This window comes from Parasteatoda tepidariorum, chromosome 8, assembly GCF_982258835.1.
Source record: "Parasteatoda tepidariorum strain Cologne lab strain chromosome 8, Ptep-v5.0, whole genome shotgun sequence".
Taxonomy (NCBI): Eukaryota; Metazoa; Arthropoda; class Arachnida; order Araneae; family Theridiidae; genus Parasteatoda; species Parasteatoda tepidariorum.
Window position 1 is genome coordinate 11,336,120 of NC_141762.1, and position 20,191 is coordinate 11,356,310.

Genomic DNA, 20,191 nt, shown 5'->3' on the forward strand with positions numbered 1-20,191 from the left:
GATGTAAACCACTCCGGAATCGACAAAATATTTAAAAAAGAGCGGTAGTAAACAGTAACAAACTCTAAAAATATTTAGATTAAGGTTGAAGAATATCTTGCATAGAAATTTAACACATTGAATGCCATGGGGGTCACCGGTGTCCGGCAATGAGTTTGTTCGTAGGGCCATGGGGTCACCGGTGACCGACGAAGAAAAGATTATTAGAGACACATGATTCGAGTAATTTTTCATTTTTTTGATATTATTATCGTTACTAAATTGCATACCTGCCAACTCTCCCGGATTTTGCGGGAGATTTTATTTTCATATTTAAAGTGGTAGTAAATATATACTATTTTTTCTTTCATAAATTTAATTTTTAAATGATTTTGATCACCACTATTCTTACAAAAATTAAGCTTATATATTAATATGCGGTACTATCAAGGTGGTCAACTTAATTTTTTTCAAATACGACGTATTTGTTTGCTTAAAATTGAAGTTTTAATTCCATTTTAATACCACTGGGAAAAATGATAATGGACGGAATTAAAAGTTGCAGGTCTGCTAAAATGGTTTGAAGAAATTAATACAAATATAGAAAACATAAAAATAGTTCTATTTATATGCACAGAGATGCCAACATTCTCCGGACTGCGAATAAATATTTTGAAGTTGTAGTTTATTAATTGTGATTCTTGGTTTAATAAATTCAATTGAGTAGATTTTTATCCACCACGATTTCTAAACAATTCATAGGCTTATATCATTCACCACTTTTTTCATATGTGATATGCTAAACCTTCTAAAAACTAGCAAAATTGGTCTAATATTTGCAAATTTAGTTAGTAGTTATTAACCGGTGTGGCAAGACGAGCAAGCCATGTAAAATTAGCGTGGCATTCAACGTGTTAATAAAGCCAAAAATTTTTACTTCTTCACAGTAGTGTTACCTAGCTATAATCTCGTTTCCAACAAGTCTCTGATTTTATCCATTGTCATAAAAAAGAGAAGATCTTCATTTGGAATTCGGCCTTCCGACACCATTAACTTAGCTAAACGTCGATATCCTTTCCTCCAATTATCCATACTTTTGATCAACATTGACTGTAACACACAAAGATATTGAAATATATGATAGGAAGCGCTTAAAAGAGAAAAATCATAGAATAAGAGTAAAACATGCCTTGCTTGTTTCTCTTGAGCGCACTCCTTTGCGACATTTCGGTATAGCAAGTCTTAAGAGAAACCTGAAAGTTTTCCACATTCATATAATAGTTTATTAAAAAAGAGTTTTACAGAAATAATTTTCCCTAAAACAGGTTATAAGACATCAGGGAGATTAAGAAAACTTTGAAAAGTGCAAACAGTAAAAAATGAAACTAGGTCATTTATCACATTTGAGGACCTTATAGGGAAAAACAGGTAAGTGACATTTTCAGAGAGGCTATAATCCAGTAAGAAAAAGGGCATCCGAACTGTTTTATTATTGATTTATTAGAATGCAGAGATAATAATTATTACCCTTATTCTGCCGAATTGGAAATAAAAATCATGAAAGCATACTCAAAACTAATCAGGATCAGTTATGCTGAACAGAAAGCAAAAATAATTATTTTACTTTCATTGTATCATTCTACAGTTTAATGTCAACCAACTGGTGTGAATGGTGGTCAGGGAGTGGATCTAATGTCAGAACGATCCTGATCAGGTTAGAGTCATGGATATTCTTTCCTTTTCTTCTTAAATTTTTAATGTGGGTAACGTTGGCGTTCTTTTTAAAATAAAAATAGAAAATGGCGCTATGAGTACCCAAAAATAATAAACCATAAATTAACTAAACTAACTAATTTAATTGCTCACTAGCTGAAAAAGAAAACTCCGTCTAAGACCTGCCGTGTAACTGATATAGAAAAGTTCAAAGACAGGAAAGTCTTATAAATCAGGATGATACATTACCTATTTAAGACATTTAAAGGAACTCGTAATTCAGAAAATATTTTCGAAAAGTTTTCTTCAGAATTTTTAGTCTCTTCTTTTGCACAAGAAGACAAGATCTATAAATGAATGTACACTTAAATATATAAACATTTTAAACTATGATCATAAATTATTAGGCACATTGAAACATTTTATTTCAAAAGAATAATAATTTCCCAGGGTACAGAAAATTTTACATCTAGGTATTTACATCGGATAAAATATGAACCTTTTGTAAAATATTAATATTTCTAAGTTTTTATCACCTCTGTGAGTGAAAATCACAACTCAAATAAAGTTAACTTACCTGTAAGAGTTTTATAAAAATTCTTTGGTCCTGTCCCCGAGGCGTGTGGAATTAATGTCAAATTGAAAAAAAAACAAAACAACATAGATAGACTAAATAAAACGAATATTCTAAGATCACTATTATATAAAATGATCAGATTTAAAGTCGCTGGTATTAGTTATTTAATTCCGTCGATTTTCAGTCGAGTGTGTATAAAATAAATTATTTATCAATCAAAATGTATTCATAAAATAAGATTTTACTTTTTTTATGCATCGATGACCATGCCTTTGAAGGATTTCCTTGTACAGCTTGCTGGAAGTTGTATTTGATGTATTCAACCATTTTTCTGCTTCCTATAGATGTCTTTTGAATTACTGAGAAATTATTTTGGAATATAAGAATAATGAACATTAGATAGATCATGGCTCTTCCTAATTTTAATCTAAACGCTATTTGAACTTCACAGTACATGCGCGAAAATTGGTTACCGTGTCCCTAAGGGGTAGAAGGCGTTAAGACAAACCCTATGCAAAGTTAAGGCAAACGTTGGTCGAAAGAAAACGGTGGCTGGTAGATACGAATTCCGCATCCGGCTTGCACCGATCACAGAGCTGACATAAAATATCCTTAGTGGTACACGGATCATGGGTTAGAGCAGGGATGGGGAAACTACGGCCCGCGGGCCAACTGTGGCCCGCCGGAGGATTTTATCCGGCCCGCGGATAGAATTTTTATTTGCCGATCAGCGGCAAATATAAACAATATACATCCATTTTATTGTCGACTATGCTTAAATTTATTTCTGTTTTTCCTTTCTTAACAAAGTACTGATGACATTTTTACTTTCTCTATTTTTGTTCTACAAAACATAAATTGATGGAAATAGTTAGCACAGACAGCTTCTATTGGTAAAATGTTGAAAGCAGAAGTTCTTTATAGAATAGCCGTAGATTGGCTCCAACTAGCGTTTGTCTTTCTCGAGGAGCTGACTTATGGAATCTAATATAGGCAAATTGTACTTCACATTTGGCAGACTGCGCATTTTACGCTCCAAAGAGCGGACAATCTAACAATCATCTGAAGCAGTTGTTTCTAAATATGCCTAAGTTTGACAAATCATTACCAAAAGCTAGTTTCCAAAATTTAAAATTTCACGCCCAGAAAATCAGTGCTATGTTAGCTTAATCTAATATACGTGAACAAGAGTTTTCAATTATGAACCTTAGAAAAAATTATTTCAGAAGTAGACTAACAGAAAAGGATTTAGCCTTGTTCCTTAAAATAAGCACACATCTCCCTTCGAACCTTAATATAAGGAACTTTAAGAAATGAAATCGCAATTTCCTTCATCCCACTAAATATTTAAATTAAAACTTGTATATCGCTTTTTTTCTTTCTTAAATTTTGAAAATCTTACTTGGCCCACCAAACATTTTTTTTCTTGATTTTTGGCCCTCGACCAAAAAAGTTTGCCCATCCCTGGGTGAGAGTCTCCTTGCCATCGGGCTAAACATACAAGGTTTTCGTGGATTTCCTCTCCATGTAATACAAAATATGTGTTAGTTCTATCTATCCTCAACGAAGGTAAATGTCTCCCATTATTTGATCCAGAAGTTCCTTTGTTTTCCGGATTGGGTTCAAAATCACAAGGCTACGGAGTTGAACATTGGTAGTCGTAAACTTAAAATTGGGTCATCTGTTCAACGACAGTTATAAAATAAAATAATGTGTAAATCTTTAAATATATTGTTAATTACAGCCACTCAGGCAGGGCGGACAATTTTCTAAGCTTTCTGTAATTTTGTACTGTTCTTGCACATGCATTTATTTTATTTTAATATATTATGGAAATACTTACTTCTACGGTCATAGCTTTGAATTTTTCAGCACCCAAATCCTTTACGATTTGATTAGCTACTTTCTGGAGAAATAAAATACGCACTTTATTTAACACAATTGCAATTTTCATTAAAATAAATAAATAAAGATTCAATATTTAAGTTTATTTCATATTTTGCATTTAGGAATTATTTTTTTTAATATTAAGGAGTCTGGAAAGTAATGTCGTTTCGGAGCATTAAATATTCGATGGTTTTAAAAACTAATTCATTTTTTTCGAGCCATTTCGACTCATTTTCGATCCGATATTGAAAGGCTGTTGCTTACGAGGATGAATAGTGAATACACTACTGATTTAAAATAAAATCTTGATAACAAATATCAAATACACCGAAACGATACTACTTTCCGGGCCCCCTAATATAAGTGCTGAAATTAAAATCGTATTTCTTTTAATAAATACTACCTTATTTACTTTTTTTAATTTCCGGAGCAAATTAAATACGAAAAATAGATAAATGTCATCAAATCAAAATTATTCGTATTAATAATTTTTCCGCATTTTATGTAATATATCATGTTGTATATAATTGAAGAATTACAAAATTTGAAAGTTTTTTTGTCCCGAACCCTTTGTTCAATTATCAGTCAAATGATTCAAAAGGTCATTCAAAAGATCATTCAAGTCAGATCATTCAAAAATTGAACGAAAATTTTTATTTCGGGATATAATTAAATTAATCCGTCAAAATATTTAATAAATTATAACCATTGCAGTTACATTGCTATTTACTTCTCCGGTCATCGAGGAAAATAATTCTGGGAAATATGATCTACATCAACATATAAACCATGTAGCATATAATACGCAAATTAAATGCAAACTTATGGGAAATTGGTAAAGTCAATACGCTTAATACGTAAATTTTACGTAATATTGACGGACAATATTACCATTGAAATATTTGGTAAAAGAGCTTTGGTATATTTACGTAATATTAACGGAATGGATTTTAGCAACTAACCTTCAGTAAGATTGCTTACGTATATTTTAGGAAATATTGACGAAAGAATATTTATTATTGCCTATGAAATTCTTCAAATAGCGAAGAATAGCTTTACGTAACGGCTAAAAACTGTTCCATTCTTTGCCACCGTAGAACGTGTCTTGATGTAACAAGTAAGTCAAGATCATCTCAAATACTTTCGATTGTGATCTCCTCTCACACATATTGTCACTCTCGACGTGCGACCCTTGACTGTCATCTCGGAGACGAGCATAAATCAACCCCAGGGCAGTGAATATCTTTTTCGAATTGAGTATATAAGCTCAGGAATGATCGACAGTCGTCACTGGCTTCCTTTTGCTCTCTCAGCAATCGTCAGCCCTCAATTAACACTCTCCTAAAATGAAACTAGTAAGTATACTTCTTTCTCTGGTATCATTTCTTGTTCTTTTATTAAAGCAATTTTCCGCCTTTTCTTTGCTTTTTTCTTCAAAAATAGAGAAAATTAGCACAAGATTTTCCCAAGTACTACAGTCTCTTCGCAGTAAAAGGATAATTTTTTCTATAATAGTCATATTAATAATTTAAATAATTCCATGTGGGATCTGCAGTTATTTTGAAGTTCCCATTTGCTTCTAAAATGAAAGCAGAAATGAAAAGCCATTTGTAAAAGCAAACATCCAATTCCCTTTTTACCATTTGCATTTTTTTTTATTAATCCTTTAACTCATATACTGGTTTCAATTTTATTTACTTTTTCTAACTCTCTGATTACATGGAAAAATACAATTTAGCATTTTTTTAATAATAAAAAAAGCAGTCAAATAGTTACTAAAAAAAATTTGTTACATTATCGGAATTGTATTTGTGCTAAAATATAAAATCCATAAAAAGTATCTTTTATATTCTTGTTCAAAAATTAATCAATAATGAATTGTGTAAATTAATGAAATTTCCATGATTTTTAGCTGTTTCTCTTAGATCTAAATAAGCTCAAATTTGGAAAAAAATGTTATTTGGAAGGGAGCCGTGTTTGGAAGATTTTATCGTTAACGCATAAAAAGACACCAGTGTTTCCAGAGTAATATAATACTAATAATAATATAAATGTAATAAACAAATAAGTAAATGCTTATTATAATATGTAATAAATAAATAATTGAAATGCTGAATATATTATTTTTCACTTACTGTAACCTAAACTAATAGAAAATAATAAAAAAAAAGTATGAAAAGTATGTTTAATTAAAAATTCTGCTTCAAAGAGTACACCTCTTTTTTAGACATTAATCATTTAAATTACTGCCATCCTACGTCAGATTAATTTCTTCTAATTCAGAGGGTTTCTTCTACAGAGAACGGTGTTAGGTGATTTATATTCTCCTTTGGATTCTGTACCATTAAACTCCCAATTAATAATCTTCTTAATAATCTGGTAAAATCACAAATGTGATGCCGGTTTTTTTGGGAAGTAACTTTTCTCATTACCACTATATGTGTGTACCACACCTGCCAAGTTTCTCTCTTTCCAATAATGGATTTCACAAGTGGTAGAGAAACAATTGCCGATCGGTAATATTATTCAAAACTATATTTAAATGTGGACAAAGTTGAATTTTGCTAACGTTAGTTGTATTATGCCTTTATATATTTGTTATAATTATTTAGATGTAGTGGTGATCAAACTCATTTATAATTTTTATTGTAATTCAAAAAATTAAAGGAATAACATGAGTTTTGCTACCACTTTTAAATATGGGAATAGAATCTTCCAGGAAAACAGGAAGAGTTGGCAGCTGCGCATTTTTAATAAAATTACTTTAAATGGGCTTTCGTCCCCGGATTAACATATTACACGTAGCAAGTATTCCAAAATATAATTCATAGCTGTTATTGATTCAAATTTTTAAAAAAAGTGGTAGGCAAGATTTTTATAAAAGTTGTAACTACGGCTACAATTTCAATTTAAAAAAATTACGACGAGAGAATTAAAGTACTGATCATTTATGTTTGTTGTAATCATGAATGGATCAGCGGAAATGAGGTAGTTTTGCTACAACTTTTTAAACTTTTGTATGGATTGCAGAATTTTTTAAAATAAACTAATTGTTATGTGACCCTCTTGCAATGCGTTAAATTAGTTTGACCTACATTATATTTAAATATTTAAAATATATATATAGTGGGGTCTGTTAGTTCTCTGAAAATGTGTTTAAGTATTGACTAAATTCCAATGAAACACCCACTTATAATCTCAATTGAAATAGCATTTCCACGTCACTTGCGCAGGTGTAGTCTGTGTTTTTTAATTTATTATATAAATATTTTTAAACCTAAAAAAGAGATACCAATTTATAGCAGACAAAAGTGCCGTTATGTATTTTAAAGAGTAATAAAAAAAATAGTTTGTTGAACCAGTTTTCATATTTTTGGATTTTAAGTGTTACATAGAATTGTCATTTCCCAAGCAATATATGGCAAACTTGTTGCTATTTTCCTATCTCCATATAGCATATTAAATTTATATATATTTTGTGTCATTTTATATTGAAATAAACACTTTTAACTAATGTATCAAATCATTGTTTTTAGGTCGTTAGTCTTCTAACGTTGTTGGTCGTCTCCAATATTGGAGCTCAACGGATCAAAGGTGGAGGAGGATTGTTAACGGTGAGAACGATTATTTGCTGATCACATATTTTTCATAAACCACTAAATGTTTTAAGAAAGCATTTCTGTTGAAACAGCGCGGTTAATACGCGTTTTGTAAAACAGCATAAATTGTATCTGGTATTTCACTGTTATCTCATGTAAATTCTGAAAAACACGTATAGTACCTATCTGGAAACAATACAATGGATTAGTTTAATGCAAAAAATTGCTTTTTTAAAAAGAGAAGCGTATTATTATATTATACCAATTGCTGTAAATGATTAATTAATAGACAATCTTACCATTTACACTGATACCGATAAAAAAGTTAAATATGTCGTATTATGGTAAAAAAAAGTTTATTGATTAGTGTTAAAATTATTGCAGAATTTCAAAGTTTCTGAATTCTTTATCAGAAAACAAACAAAGGAAATGAAATAAATAAAATTTTACATAAACGAAAAGCTAATATAAAACATTAACTTGTAATCAATATTTATTAATCGTTTAAAATAAATTAAAATAACATGACTATATCTCTTGATTCTTAGCTATATTTAAACACTTCATTCCATTAATTATTATTATTAAAATTTTGAATAATGCGAAAACAGATTTGGCATTTTTTGAACAAAAATTAATTCTTAACATTTGCAGAAAAAATTTCGTTTAATTAAATACAAAACGTTACGAATTATCGGAATACAAAAAAAGAAACAAAAGGAAAATATAATAAATTTATGGACGAAAATTGAATTGCAGCCTTTTATTGCAGCCTCTATCAACTATAAATGTAAAGTAGGTTTAAATATATTAAAAAAAAATTAAAAATATAAAGAAATTATTGCCTAATTCTAACCTTAAATGTATCAAGATTTCGTGTTTTTGAATTTATTTCTAATTTTAAATAAATAAGAATAAGGTTCTTATTTATTTAAATAAGATTCATAAAAACTATGATATTGGAATAAAATATAAAATAATAATTAATACCAAAAAATGTAAATTTCTTCAAACTGAGAGTACTTAGTGCCATCTATTTGGCAAAATTGGAACTTCTGTTTATACCTTGTTAAAACAAACCATGAGCAGTTATTATTGTAAAAAAGGACATCGCTCTTTTATTCATTCTTAATAAGTCTTTGTTATTTATAAAATATGATATATCTTACATTGACTGGAACTTGTGTTCGTCTCAAATTTTATTTAATAAATATTGAAACTAAATTGTAGGTGATAAATAAATATTTATTATTCCAATGTAGCAAAAGAACGCTTAAAGCATTTAAGTATCAATTATCAATTAATTAATTAGGGGATTATATTTATAACTAAATTTGCATTTTCATCCTAAGAATCTTGTAATATTTTATTTTTTCAGAGTCCTCGTGTTTTTGGAGGTAAAGTTGGTGAGTACAACTTTTCATTTATTAATTTATTTCCTTTTAATATAAAGCTCAACTATAATTTAAAATGTTAATATCAAAAAAAGACTGGCAAATCACAACCTCAAATGTTAATTATTTATTTCTTCCTTTAAGTTTGAGATTATTTTAATAAATTAATCAGTGACTGAAAAACAACGGTCTTAAAAAAAACACATTATTCGCATTTTGTCAAAGTTATTAACAGAAATAATTTATGGTGTAAATTAATTTGTATTTGACGTTTAATTAATATAGGTTCATCCAGCCCCGTGCGAGTTTATATGAGCGCTTTTTGTAGTTAATTCTAATAAAATATTGAAATAAATGTTACCTTGTTTTATTGCTAAGCGTTAGATATATTATCGTGATAGACCGAAATCAAGAGAATGTCGACTTTCACCAGTGAATGTCAACAATCACATAATCGCTTTGGTGAATGTCCGAAATAAATGTTATATCCGATTTGATATTAAATTATTCGTTGATATTATAACATTGATTCAATATTTTAATATCTGCTGAGGATAGATTAGGAGAAACATCAGTGCTCAGAGAATAGGAGAAATGTATACCGGGAAGTAGCACTAAGCCAGAAAATTTCTCAGTGTAGGGTATACCGGGCAACGACACTTAACTAGACCTAGTATATATTTTGGACATTTACCAAAGAGACTATGTGATTATCAGCATTCACCGGTGGAAGTCATCAACAACCAATTTAGGTCATTCACAGTAACGTAGATACTTCAGATTCAGTGTTTAGTTCTAAATATATGACATACTTAGTTTATAATAATCTACTAATCACTTGAAAATTTTAAATCATAGCATTTCCTTCAGTTTAAAGTACTTAAGTGATTTATTTATATTTTAACAATTAATTTTGAAGTTTATTCTTTAAATTGATTATGAATTTGGGTAATTATTATTTATGCTTCATAACAATATTTAAAGTAAATTCATTTTAAATTTTCATCTTTAAAAATATGTATACAAGATTTAAAAAGTCCTTCTGTTAGAATGTAAAGTTTTAAATTGCTTTAATCAATTTTAATTAATAGTTTCATAATTATTAGAGAAAAAAATGGCCATGAAGAATATGAACTTAAAATAATAAAATGACGGTTATTCTTGATTTTTGAACAATACAAAATAAACAAATAAAGAAATAAAATTATGGTCTTAAAGTTTATTTTTTTATGAATTTTACAGTTGCTGCCCTTTTAATTTTATTTTAGGCGTATAAACTATGTAATTATAATGTTTTGTGACGAAAACCTTTTTTTATTAATTAGTTCAAGTTTTTGTTTTATTATGGTGGATATTTAACCATATTCATTTTCATTATAGTAGATATTTTTTATAGTATAGTATATGATATTTTTTCTGGCTTTTTCGTTTTAACAATTCGGATTTTAATTTTAGGTGGAGGAGGTGGTGTACATCATACAGCTGTCGTGCAAGATCCTCTTTCAGGTGCTCCAGTTGTCGTATCTAAGGTGTCTCCTATTGGAGGAGTTAAAGGTGGTGGACTAGGAGCTGGTTCAGTTCAACTTTCAGTTGGAGATGGCCTTTTTGGAAACAGAGGACTGTACCGTGTTGGTCAATCTCAAATACCTTATGGACTCTTAGGCATGGACTACGGATCATATCCCGCTTCTTTACTCACTGCGCCAAGGTCACTTAGAAGGAAAACAATTGTGTCTGATAACTTGTCTGGACTCAGACCAGTTGGATTTGGACGTCGACTTGCAGGTCCCTCTAAAATTGGTGGTGGTGGAGCACTACACCACACTGCTGTAGTTCAAGACCCACTTTCAGGTGCTCCAGTTGTCGTATCTAAGGTGTCTCCAATCGGAGGAGTTAAAGGTGGTGGACTAGGAGCTGGCTCTGTTCAACTTTCCGTTGGAGATGGCCTTTTTGGAAATAGAGGACTCTACCGAGTTGGTCAATCTCAAATTCCTTATGGACTTTTAGGTATGGATTATGGATCCTATCCTACTTCCCTTCTCACAGGCCGAAGAGGACTAGGCAAAACAATTTTGTCTGATAATTTGTCTGGTCTTAGACCAGTTGGTTTTGGAGGAAAACTCGGTGGTGGGGGAGCTGTACATCATACCGCTGTAGTACAAGACCCTCTTTCAGGTGCTCCCGTCGTAGTTTCAAAAGTGTCTCCAATTGGAGGAGTTAAAGGTGGTGGACTAGGAGCTGGCTCTGTTCAACTTTCAGTTGGAGATGGTCTTTTTGGAAACAGAGGACTCTACCGAGTTGGGCAATCTCAAATTCCTTATGGACTTTTAGGTATGGATTATGGATCTTATCCTACTTCCCTTCTCACTGGCCGAAGAGGACTTGGCAAAACAATTTTGTCTGATAATTTGTCTGGTCTTAGACCAGTTGGTTTTGGAGGTAAACTCGGTGGTGGGGGAGCTGTACACCATACCGCTGTAGTACAAGACCCTCTTTCAGGTGCTCCCGTCGTCGTTTCAAAGGTGTCTCCAATTGGAGGAGTTAAAGGTGGTGGACTAGGAGCTGGTTCTATTCAACTTTCAGTTGGGGATGGTCTTTTTGGAAACAGAGGACTCTACCGAGTTGGTCAATCTCAAGTTCCTTTTGGACTTTTAGGTATGGATTACGGATCTTATCCTACTTCCTTTCTCACTGGCCGAAGAGGACTTTCCAAAACAATTTTGTCTGATAATTTGTCCGGACTTAGACCAGTTGGTTATGGGGGCAAAATTGGAGGTCTTGCCACTGGCGGATTGGCTGGGATTGGTGCCACGCAAACCACCATCGTGCAAGAAGAAGACCCATTTACAGGAGCTGTCACAACAAGCCAAATATCCCAAGTCGCCCAAGACCCAATCGAAACTGCAATCCAAGAAACTCTTGCAGATGCTGCCCTCAGCCAAAGCGTGCAAAGTTTGGTAGATCCTCTTGGAAGTGGTCAAACTCAAGTATCTGTCGATGACTTCGGTGGTGTCACTCAAGTTAAAGAAACAATTGTTTCAGATCCTCTTACTGGAGAATTAAATAAAGTAACCGAAGTGACCAAGAGTGGAGGAGGTCTCGCTCAACAAAACATAGCTGATGCCATCGTTCAGGAAAATATTGCTTCCGGTCTTGGAAGGGCAAATCTTGGAGCATATTTGCCACGATTGTCATTTTTATCCCAATACCCTTACGATTTTTCCGATGCTGGAGCTTTGAGATCAATTGTTTCCAGGCCTCTTATTCAGCAACAACAAGAAGTGGAACAAATTTTAGTGAAATAAAAAGTAACGAACTATGAAATCATTTTTGGTGCTATATACTTCATTTTAGAATAATCGGGCAGTCAATATTATGTGATCTACGTTATTATATATTTTTTTGTGTTGTATTTATTATACTTTGTACAAGTCACGCATAGCAATAAATATTTATCTACTTAATAATATGTATATTTCACACTAAAAATACCTTTTTTGAAAAAAGAAGCATACGTTGTAAGATTTGTAGAATTTTAAAGTTTAAACTTCAAATACTCCTTCCTGCTTTTTATTAATTCAAAACTTTATATTACCACCCTGAAAAATCAGAAATAAACTAAACAACGAAAAAGTGGATGAAGATGATTTTTTTTAAACAAGAATGAGGTTTAGTAATGAAAACTTTGATCTTTTCACAATTCTATCGTAATACAATATCTTTTTGAAATTTATACATGAGCATTTGGGCAAAATTATAAAGATGTTTCCGTGCTGGTGTTTATTTTCACTTGCTAGTATTTATTCAAAAATATTGAAATAAAAAAATTTTATTCTTCATAATCAATGCTTCAAATTGCTTTTTTCTATTTTATGTGAAGAATGAAATTTTTTTACTGTTTCACCAATCACAGCCTTAAAATTAGGTTTTATTAGCTTTTAGTCTATTTGATTTTTTAGTGTATGCATAAATAAAATAAAATAAGCAAAATTATGGTTATAACTAAATTGAATGCAACCAAAAAAAATATATTTTTCTTTGAAGTTAATGACATTTTGCAATACAACCGACGTTTTATCGAAATGAGGACAATTTTTCTTAATGTTCAAGTTCATTGCTTAGAATGAATACTTCGCAGATAGAAATATACAGCTACATCTATTTTTCCGAATCGTGTGACAAATTTTTTGATTTTATTCCTGTGGTTTTGGCAGTCTTTGAAGCACACCTTTTTTTCCATCGAGTAAAACATAGTCACCTGAAAATTAAAACATACATTATATTTTAATGTAATTCAAACGTGTTTTTTTACTCAATTCACCAGGTATTTAATTATCGCAATTAATTGCACTAAATCACCTTTTCAATTGAATTTATTCGAATAAATTCATGACATCTACTATGATGTGAGCAAATACCAATAACATAACGAACCAATTCCTAGCACAATACGAAAATAATTACAGGAAAAGTGGAAATTGCTTTTAAAAGTTTTAGTTTAGAGAGTTCGAATGTGAGCATGCCATAAAGTTAGTCCTCTTCTCCGTGTAGAATTTAATCCAACATTTTGAATTCATTAAAAAAAGGAAGTTAAACATTACGATCCAGTTTTAAAAAATTATTTTAATCCACTATCTTGAATTCATTCAGAAAAATACATTTTAAAATTACTATCCAGTCTTCGAGGTGAGCTTAATTTGACATCTTGAGTTCATTCAGATAAAGAAATTTAACATTACTATCCGATTCTCTGAGATGAACATATTCCAAAATTCTGAATTTATTCAGAAGGAGAAATTTAAACATTACTATCCAGTTTTCCAAGGAGAACTTAATCCGCCATCTTGAATTTATTCAGAAAAAGAAATTCAAACATTGCTATCTAAACCATTATTGTATTATTTTCTATGTATTTTTTTAAATTTTTTTTTATGCCAAATCGATGTTGAACAATTTTGCAAAATTATCATGAATGCAGGATGCATTTTAAAAACTATTCCTGCAAAATTTGTAGATTATTTCGTCAACATATAATCAATTTATACTTCATGAAATTTAAACTATAAATATTTTCCCCAAAATGATATTTTACATTTCTGTGGACATCTAAATAAATGTACAGAATATACGTACAGGATAGATATGAACATGAATATATGTACTCGAATAGTGGTACAGCTAGTTCGGCCACTGTCTATAAAAAGTGTCCGTCAAATGCTAATGTTTCTAAAATGGATCATCTTTTAAAACACAATTAAGTTTTCACTCTTATTTTATTTCATTGTCCTTAGATATATTTAGTAGTGAATTTATCAAAATTCAAGTTATTAAGTTTGTCGTTTCTCAATTCGGTCATTTAGACGGATAAATTTATCACATAGCCATTTGCAAATCCATTATTCTAAAAAGTATCAAAACAACAAATAAAATTTAGTTTAAATATCAATGTCTGAATTGTAGATGTTAAAACATAAAATATATGTTACATTGCGTTATGATGGCAAAAGCAATATGAATTAATTCTTAGAGCAGCATTTATCTAATTTCAATTTATGTATTTACCTGTTTTAAATTGCTTTGTGGCTCCTCGAAGTCCAACCACGCAAGGAAGGCCATATTCTCTACTCACAACAGCGCCTGCAATCGAATATCGAAAATAAAATAAAATTTGTATATAGACTATATGCCTTGGCTCTCTTATAAAAGTAATACTATCCGAGTTTTATGAAAATCGAAGTACTTGAATTTTATTTTATAAAAATATAAATATCTTAGTATCCATAAAAAATTCCCTATTCTTATAAAACTAGTAATTATCTAATTTTATAAAGAAAAAGTGTGGTTTGAGTTTTATAAAAATATTAAGACTACATGACTTGAATGTATGATTTAAATTTTTTAAAAGTAATATTATTCGAATTTTATGAAAATCTAAACAAGTGAATTTTATAAAAGTAGAAAAACACGAATCTTATAAAAATAATAATAATCGAATTTTATTTTAAAGAGACTTGAATGTGCCAATTATGACTTGAAAAAATATATAACTTGAATCTTATAATAATAATAATAACAATAAAAATAGTAATAATCAAATGTTATGTAAAAAATAAAAGAATTCTAGAATCTTATAAAAATCGAAATAGGTCAGTGTCTTATAAAATTAGGAAGACTCGATTCCTACAAAATTAATAATTAACAAACTGTATTTCCATACTGTTATTACTGTATTTTCTTACAGTTATTAGTATTATCTGAGTCTCATAAAAGTAGAAATAATCGATTCTTGTAAAATTTAGTATTTGTATGAAATGTTTTTTGTTTTTTAATGCATACTTACCAATGCAGTGTAGCTTGCCTGGCAACACTAATTCAACAAACATTACAAATCACTAAAAATGTAAAAATTTATATTGCCTTTATACGCTCAGCGAGTCATAAATGTATTCGCACGGATTCAGAATCAGGATAGTAAAAAATAAAAAGCTGTAGCTTAAGTTTGGGCATAGATAATTTCACAGATTTATTTTTGCTTTCACTTTAAATCTAACACATCCAATCCTTGGGTGTTAAAAGCGTAACTATAAAATTTTTAATTAGAACTAAGTTGTGGAGAATTAAATAAATCAAACTATTATTTCCAATCCCATAAAAAAAAAAACTCCCACAAAAATAGTTTCACTACCAGTTTTATCTTTTTTTACCCTGATTATCGACAATCTGAGAATGCATATATGACTCGCTGGTCTCGAAGAGGTTAAGCAACAAAGAGCTAAAGTATGTCACTTCATTTAGACTGGTATAAGGTCGCAGAATCTAATTAGTATCTGAATTACTTGACAAACATTTCCTGTCGAAATTCGCTGTTCCGGAAAGTGTTAAACTCACATTCGAAATTATATCGAAAATAGTTCGAAAATTATACTCAATCAAAACATTAAGTTAATTATGAATATTTGATTAACTATTTTACCATGTGAGATGAGTCCTCCAAGTTCTGTGACAACACCAGATATAATTGGAAAATACGGACTCCATCCAATATCTGTACTGTAGGCTATTAAGATTTCACCCGGCTAAAAATATGATTAACATAATTAATGAAGATAAAACGATGCCTAAACGATGTTTTATATACACAAATTGTATTTGTAAAGAAAATATAATTTAAGATTTAAACAGATTATTCCGAAGCAGATTCAGAGAGAATTTTGTAACTTTTAGTGAGGAATATAAAGCATATGCTAAGGAATAGTTATTTTTGAAATTCTTCATATTTTAAATATATTGAATTAGTAATTTAAATGAATGAAGTATTGCTATTTTAAAGTCTTAAAAGCATTTGTCTTAAGAACTATTATATCTGAAAAACCTAAAACTAAAAACATTTTTCAAAGAATAAAATTTTTTTTAAATCATTTATTAATGGAATTTTTTTCTTGGAATAGTTGTAATATTTCAAATTCACTTTTATAAAGGTAAGAAATGTATATTTTCAAATATCAAAGCACAAAAAACGCAGATTGCAGATTTAAGAAAAAAATTTAAAAAATGTTTCTTTTTTCCAACTAAAATTATGCATTTATATGAAAAATATAAATTTTAAGCAAAAAAAAACCTTTAAAAAGATAGATTACTTAAACAAATTTAAAGTTTTATGTCAGAAACACATATTATGCATATATCAGTTAACATACTGGAATAAATCTTTTGTCAATTAAACTATATATATATATATATATATATATATATATATATATATATATATATATATATATATATATATATATATATATATATATATATATATATATATATATATATATATATATATATATATATATATATATATAAATACAAGATATAAATACAAGAAAACACGAAAAAAGTTAAGAAAAACAATAAGTTTCATTTATTGCGCTTAAGCTGCAAGTAAACAGAACTCATTAGATAAGTTCAAAATGAAGATAAAACAAAGAAAAATTATAGACATATGAAAAAAGGGGGGAAATAATAAGTAAAAAAATAACTAAAAACTAAAATATATATATACACTATCTACCAATTAGTATTTGGGCACCTATGCAAATGACTATATCTGCAGTCCTAAGATACGTCATGCCCTCCTCCGGTATATATCGTGCTGGGAACATCATCGGCATTAGTACCATGCAAGATGCCTACTGAACTATTTTGGATGACAATGTGCTTCCTACGTTGCGGCAGTTTTACGGGTTGGACCCCTGTTACTTCCAGGATGACAGAGCCAGCTGTCATGTTGCGAGGGTCTCCAAGGCTTGGTATGGTGCCAATGGAGTTAATCGAATGGACTGGCCTGCTCAGAGTCCAGGCCTGAACCGTGACCTGAACCCTATCGAAGAACCTCTGGGACGAATAGGATCGCCGAAATATGGGGTGCACTACCCGTGCAAAATCGGTGAAGGAATTTCCATGTCGATAGTATATATATATACATATATATATATATATATATATATATATATATATATATATATATATATATATATATATATATATATATATATATATATATATATATATATATATATATATATATATATACATATATATATATATATACATATATATATATATATACATATATATATATATATATACATATATACACATATATATATATATATATATATATATATATATATATATATATATATATATATATATATATATATATATATATATATATATATATATATATATATATATATATATATATATATATATATATATATATATATATATATATATACCGACATTACACGTTTTTGCTATCCTTAACCCTTTTTTCTGACTTAAAGTGCAACAAGCTAAAATGTTAAAATTTGTTTCACTTAGATATTTTTTAAATTCTGGTAAAAATAGCCAGGTAATAGAATTTTACAACTTCCTCTAATTTACAAGGATGAAATGAGTAAAAAAGTTCTCGAGTATTTGTCTAAATTTTATTGTAATAAAAGTATCTAAGATTCTAACCTTCACATGAGCAGCCTCATCTAGTGATACAGCAACTCTAGCATATCCTTTAACAACACCCTGGCTCACCGGAATGCCTGAAAAATAAAGTAACATTAATTAATAAATGTTTTACAACATCAATTATTGTTGGGTTTTTTTGAGACACAAATATAATAGATAAGAAAATACGTTTGAGGAAATTAGGTTTTTATTACATGGAAGCTTCAGAAATCTGTTCTCAAAACATTTTTTTGTGCTAATTATATTTCTTAACGAACTGAAACTTAAAGAAAGATTTTTATCCAACATAGTTAACAAACATACGAAATATACTCCCTTGTCTCAAATTAGTTGCTATATTTGCAGATTTTCGTACTGATTATTGATACGGAGGAATTTCTACTTTTGCTTGAATATTTTTGAAAGAATTCAAAGTGTTATGCTATGAATCAAAAAGCATTTACCCACAAAGCTTTTTCTCCTCTTTCTTTAATCAGTATCTAGTCAAAATCTACTTAAATCAGTATTTTATTAAATAAGTATATCTGGAATTCAGGATTCGCACGCTCTTAAACCACTCCCCATTTTGCAAAGACTTTTTCAACAGCAATCGCATAAAACTAACTTCTTGCAAAATAAATCGTGATGACTTCACGTACTTGAAATATGTCTATTACTTTGGGACGGGGGCAGTAGTATTCAAACAAATAGCGCAAATTTTCATAATTAAACAATTCATTCACACCCTCCAATTATTATAGATTATCGAAAGAAGAGAATCCAACTTGCTCCACTTCAAAAAAAATTACTTTCTTGTTGCAACGAAATTTAAATTACTTTTTAGTTCATTTTTCAGTTTAAGTAATTTTCTCACCACTACGTATTAAAAATTCGAAGTATCAAATAAAATACAACTTTACTGTTGGTATAAAAGGAACCCAAGCTGCCCTGAGAGTTATCGCCCAATCAGTCTACTTAACATACTTGGAAAAATATTCGAAAAAATCATCTACAATAGAATAAAACCACTTCTTACAGCCCTCCCCGACGAACAGTATGGATTCCGACAAAAACTAGATACCACCAAACAGTTACTCCGAATAATAGACTATACTGGCAGAGCAATCATAAATAAAGAAACAATAGCCTTCCTGATGATTGACATATCCAAAGCATTTGATAAAGTATGGCACACTGGTACAATATATAAACTCATACAGCTGAATTTTCCACCCGGCATAATCAAACTCTTATCCTGCTATCTTTCTAATAGAACATTTCAAATCACCATCAAAAACAAAAAATCCACAAAGAGAAACATCACAGCCGGAGTACCACAGGGCAGCATTCTGGGACCGATATTATACATATTATACACTTATGATTTTCCTATAAACAAAGCCGATTATAACAGCATAACAGCCTATTACGCAGACGATACCGGTATTATTATTAAATCCAGAAACCCAAATCATGCTCTTCAAAAACTACAAGACCATATAGACGAAATAGAAGACTGGTGCTTAAAATGGAAAACTGCAGTAAATGCTGGAAAATCACAAATATTAATTATACAAAAAAGAAGAATTAAAATACTTCCACAACTTCAACCAAAAATGTTCAATATACCAATACCGATAGTTAAAAAAGCAAATTATCTTGGCCTTATAATCAATAGCAAACTCACCTGGAATGATCATATCAAAAGCACAATAGATAAAGCAAATGCAGCAATAATAGCCATACAACCATTAATATATAATCAGAATATGTCACTTAAACTAAAGAAGCTACTATGTACAGCAATGATCCGCCCAATACTTACCTATGCCTCACCTGCCTGGACAACGATACCTCAACATCTACTGAAGAAATTAAACCAATGCCAAAACAAGATCCTTAGAAAAATAACCTGTGCAAGATGGTTCATCCGGAATACCAATATACATGCAGATCTCAAAATACCAACTCTATCACAGCATATATACAAGCTAAATGCAGATTTTTTCGATAAAGCCATAGAATGTAAAACAGCAAATTTTAAT

General features: G+C 29.9%; 2 protein-coding genes across 3 annotated transcripts in view; one reads left to right on the plus strand and one right to left on the minus strand.

The window, feature by feature from the left end:
* The first annotated feature begins 5,410 nt into the window (after positions 1-5,410).
* LOC107457050 (uncharacterized) lies at positions 5,411-12,782 on the plus strand. The gene is made up of 4 exons (XM_087149831.1): positions 5,411-5,511; positions 7,693-7,770; positions 9,134-9,161; positions 10,605-12,782. The coding sequence occupies exons 1-4, from the start codon at positions 5,503-5,505 to the stop codon at positions 12,452-12,454; spliced, it is 1,965 nt and encodes a 654-aa protein (XP_087005957.1). The 5' UTR covers positions 5,411-5,502; the 3' UTR covers positions 12,455-12,782.
* Positions 12,783-13,156: 374 nt separating this feature from the next.
* Positions 13,157-20,191, minus strand: part of LOC107437837 (uncharacterized) — a 93,194-nt gene continuing 86,159 nt past the window's right edge. For both annotated transcript variants that reach the window (XM_087149829.1, XM_087149830.1), the window contains exons 37-40: positions 18,165-18,241; positions 16,123-16,225; positions 14,712-14,786; positions 13,157-13,407 (exon numbers count right to left, since the gene is read on the minus strand). In XM_087149829.1, the coding sequence (XP_087005955.1) occupies positions 13,343-13,407; positions 14,712-14,786; positions 16,123-16,225; positions 18,165-18,241 (320 nt within the window). In that variant the 3' untranslated portion in view covers positions 13,157-13,342. The remainder of the gene's footprint in view (positions 13,408-14,711; positions 14,787-16,122; positions 16,226-18,164; positions 18,242-20,191) is intronic.

Bases quoted from the DNA above. Each gene is read 5' to 3' on its own strand.
- LOC107457050 (XM_087149831.1), top strand. The intron at 7,771-9,133 runs GTGAGAACGATT...TTATTTTTTCAG, and splicing joins GTGGAGGAGGATTGTTAACG to AGTCCTCGTGTTTTTGGAGG. The intron at 9,162-10,604 runs GTGAGTACAACT...TTTTAATTTTAG, and splicing joins TGTTTTTGGAGGTAAAGTTG to GTGGAGGAGGTGGTGTACAT.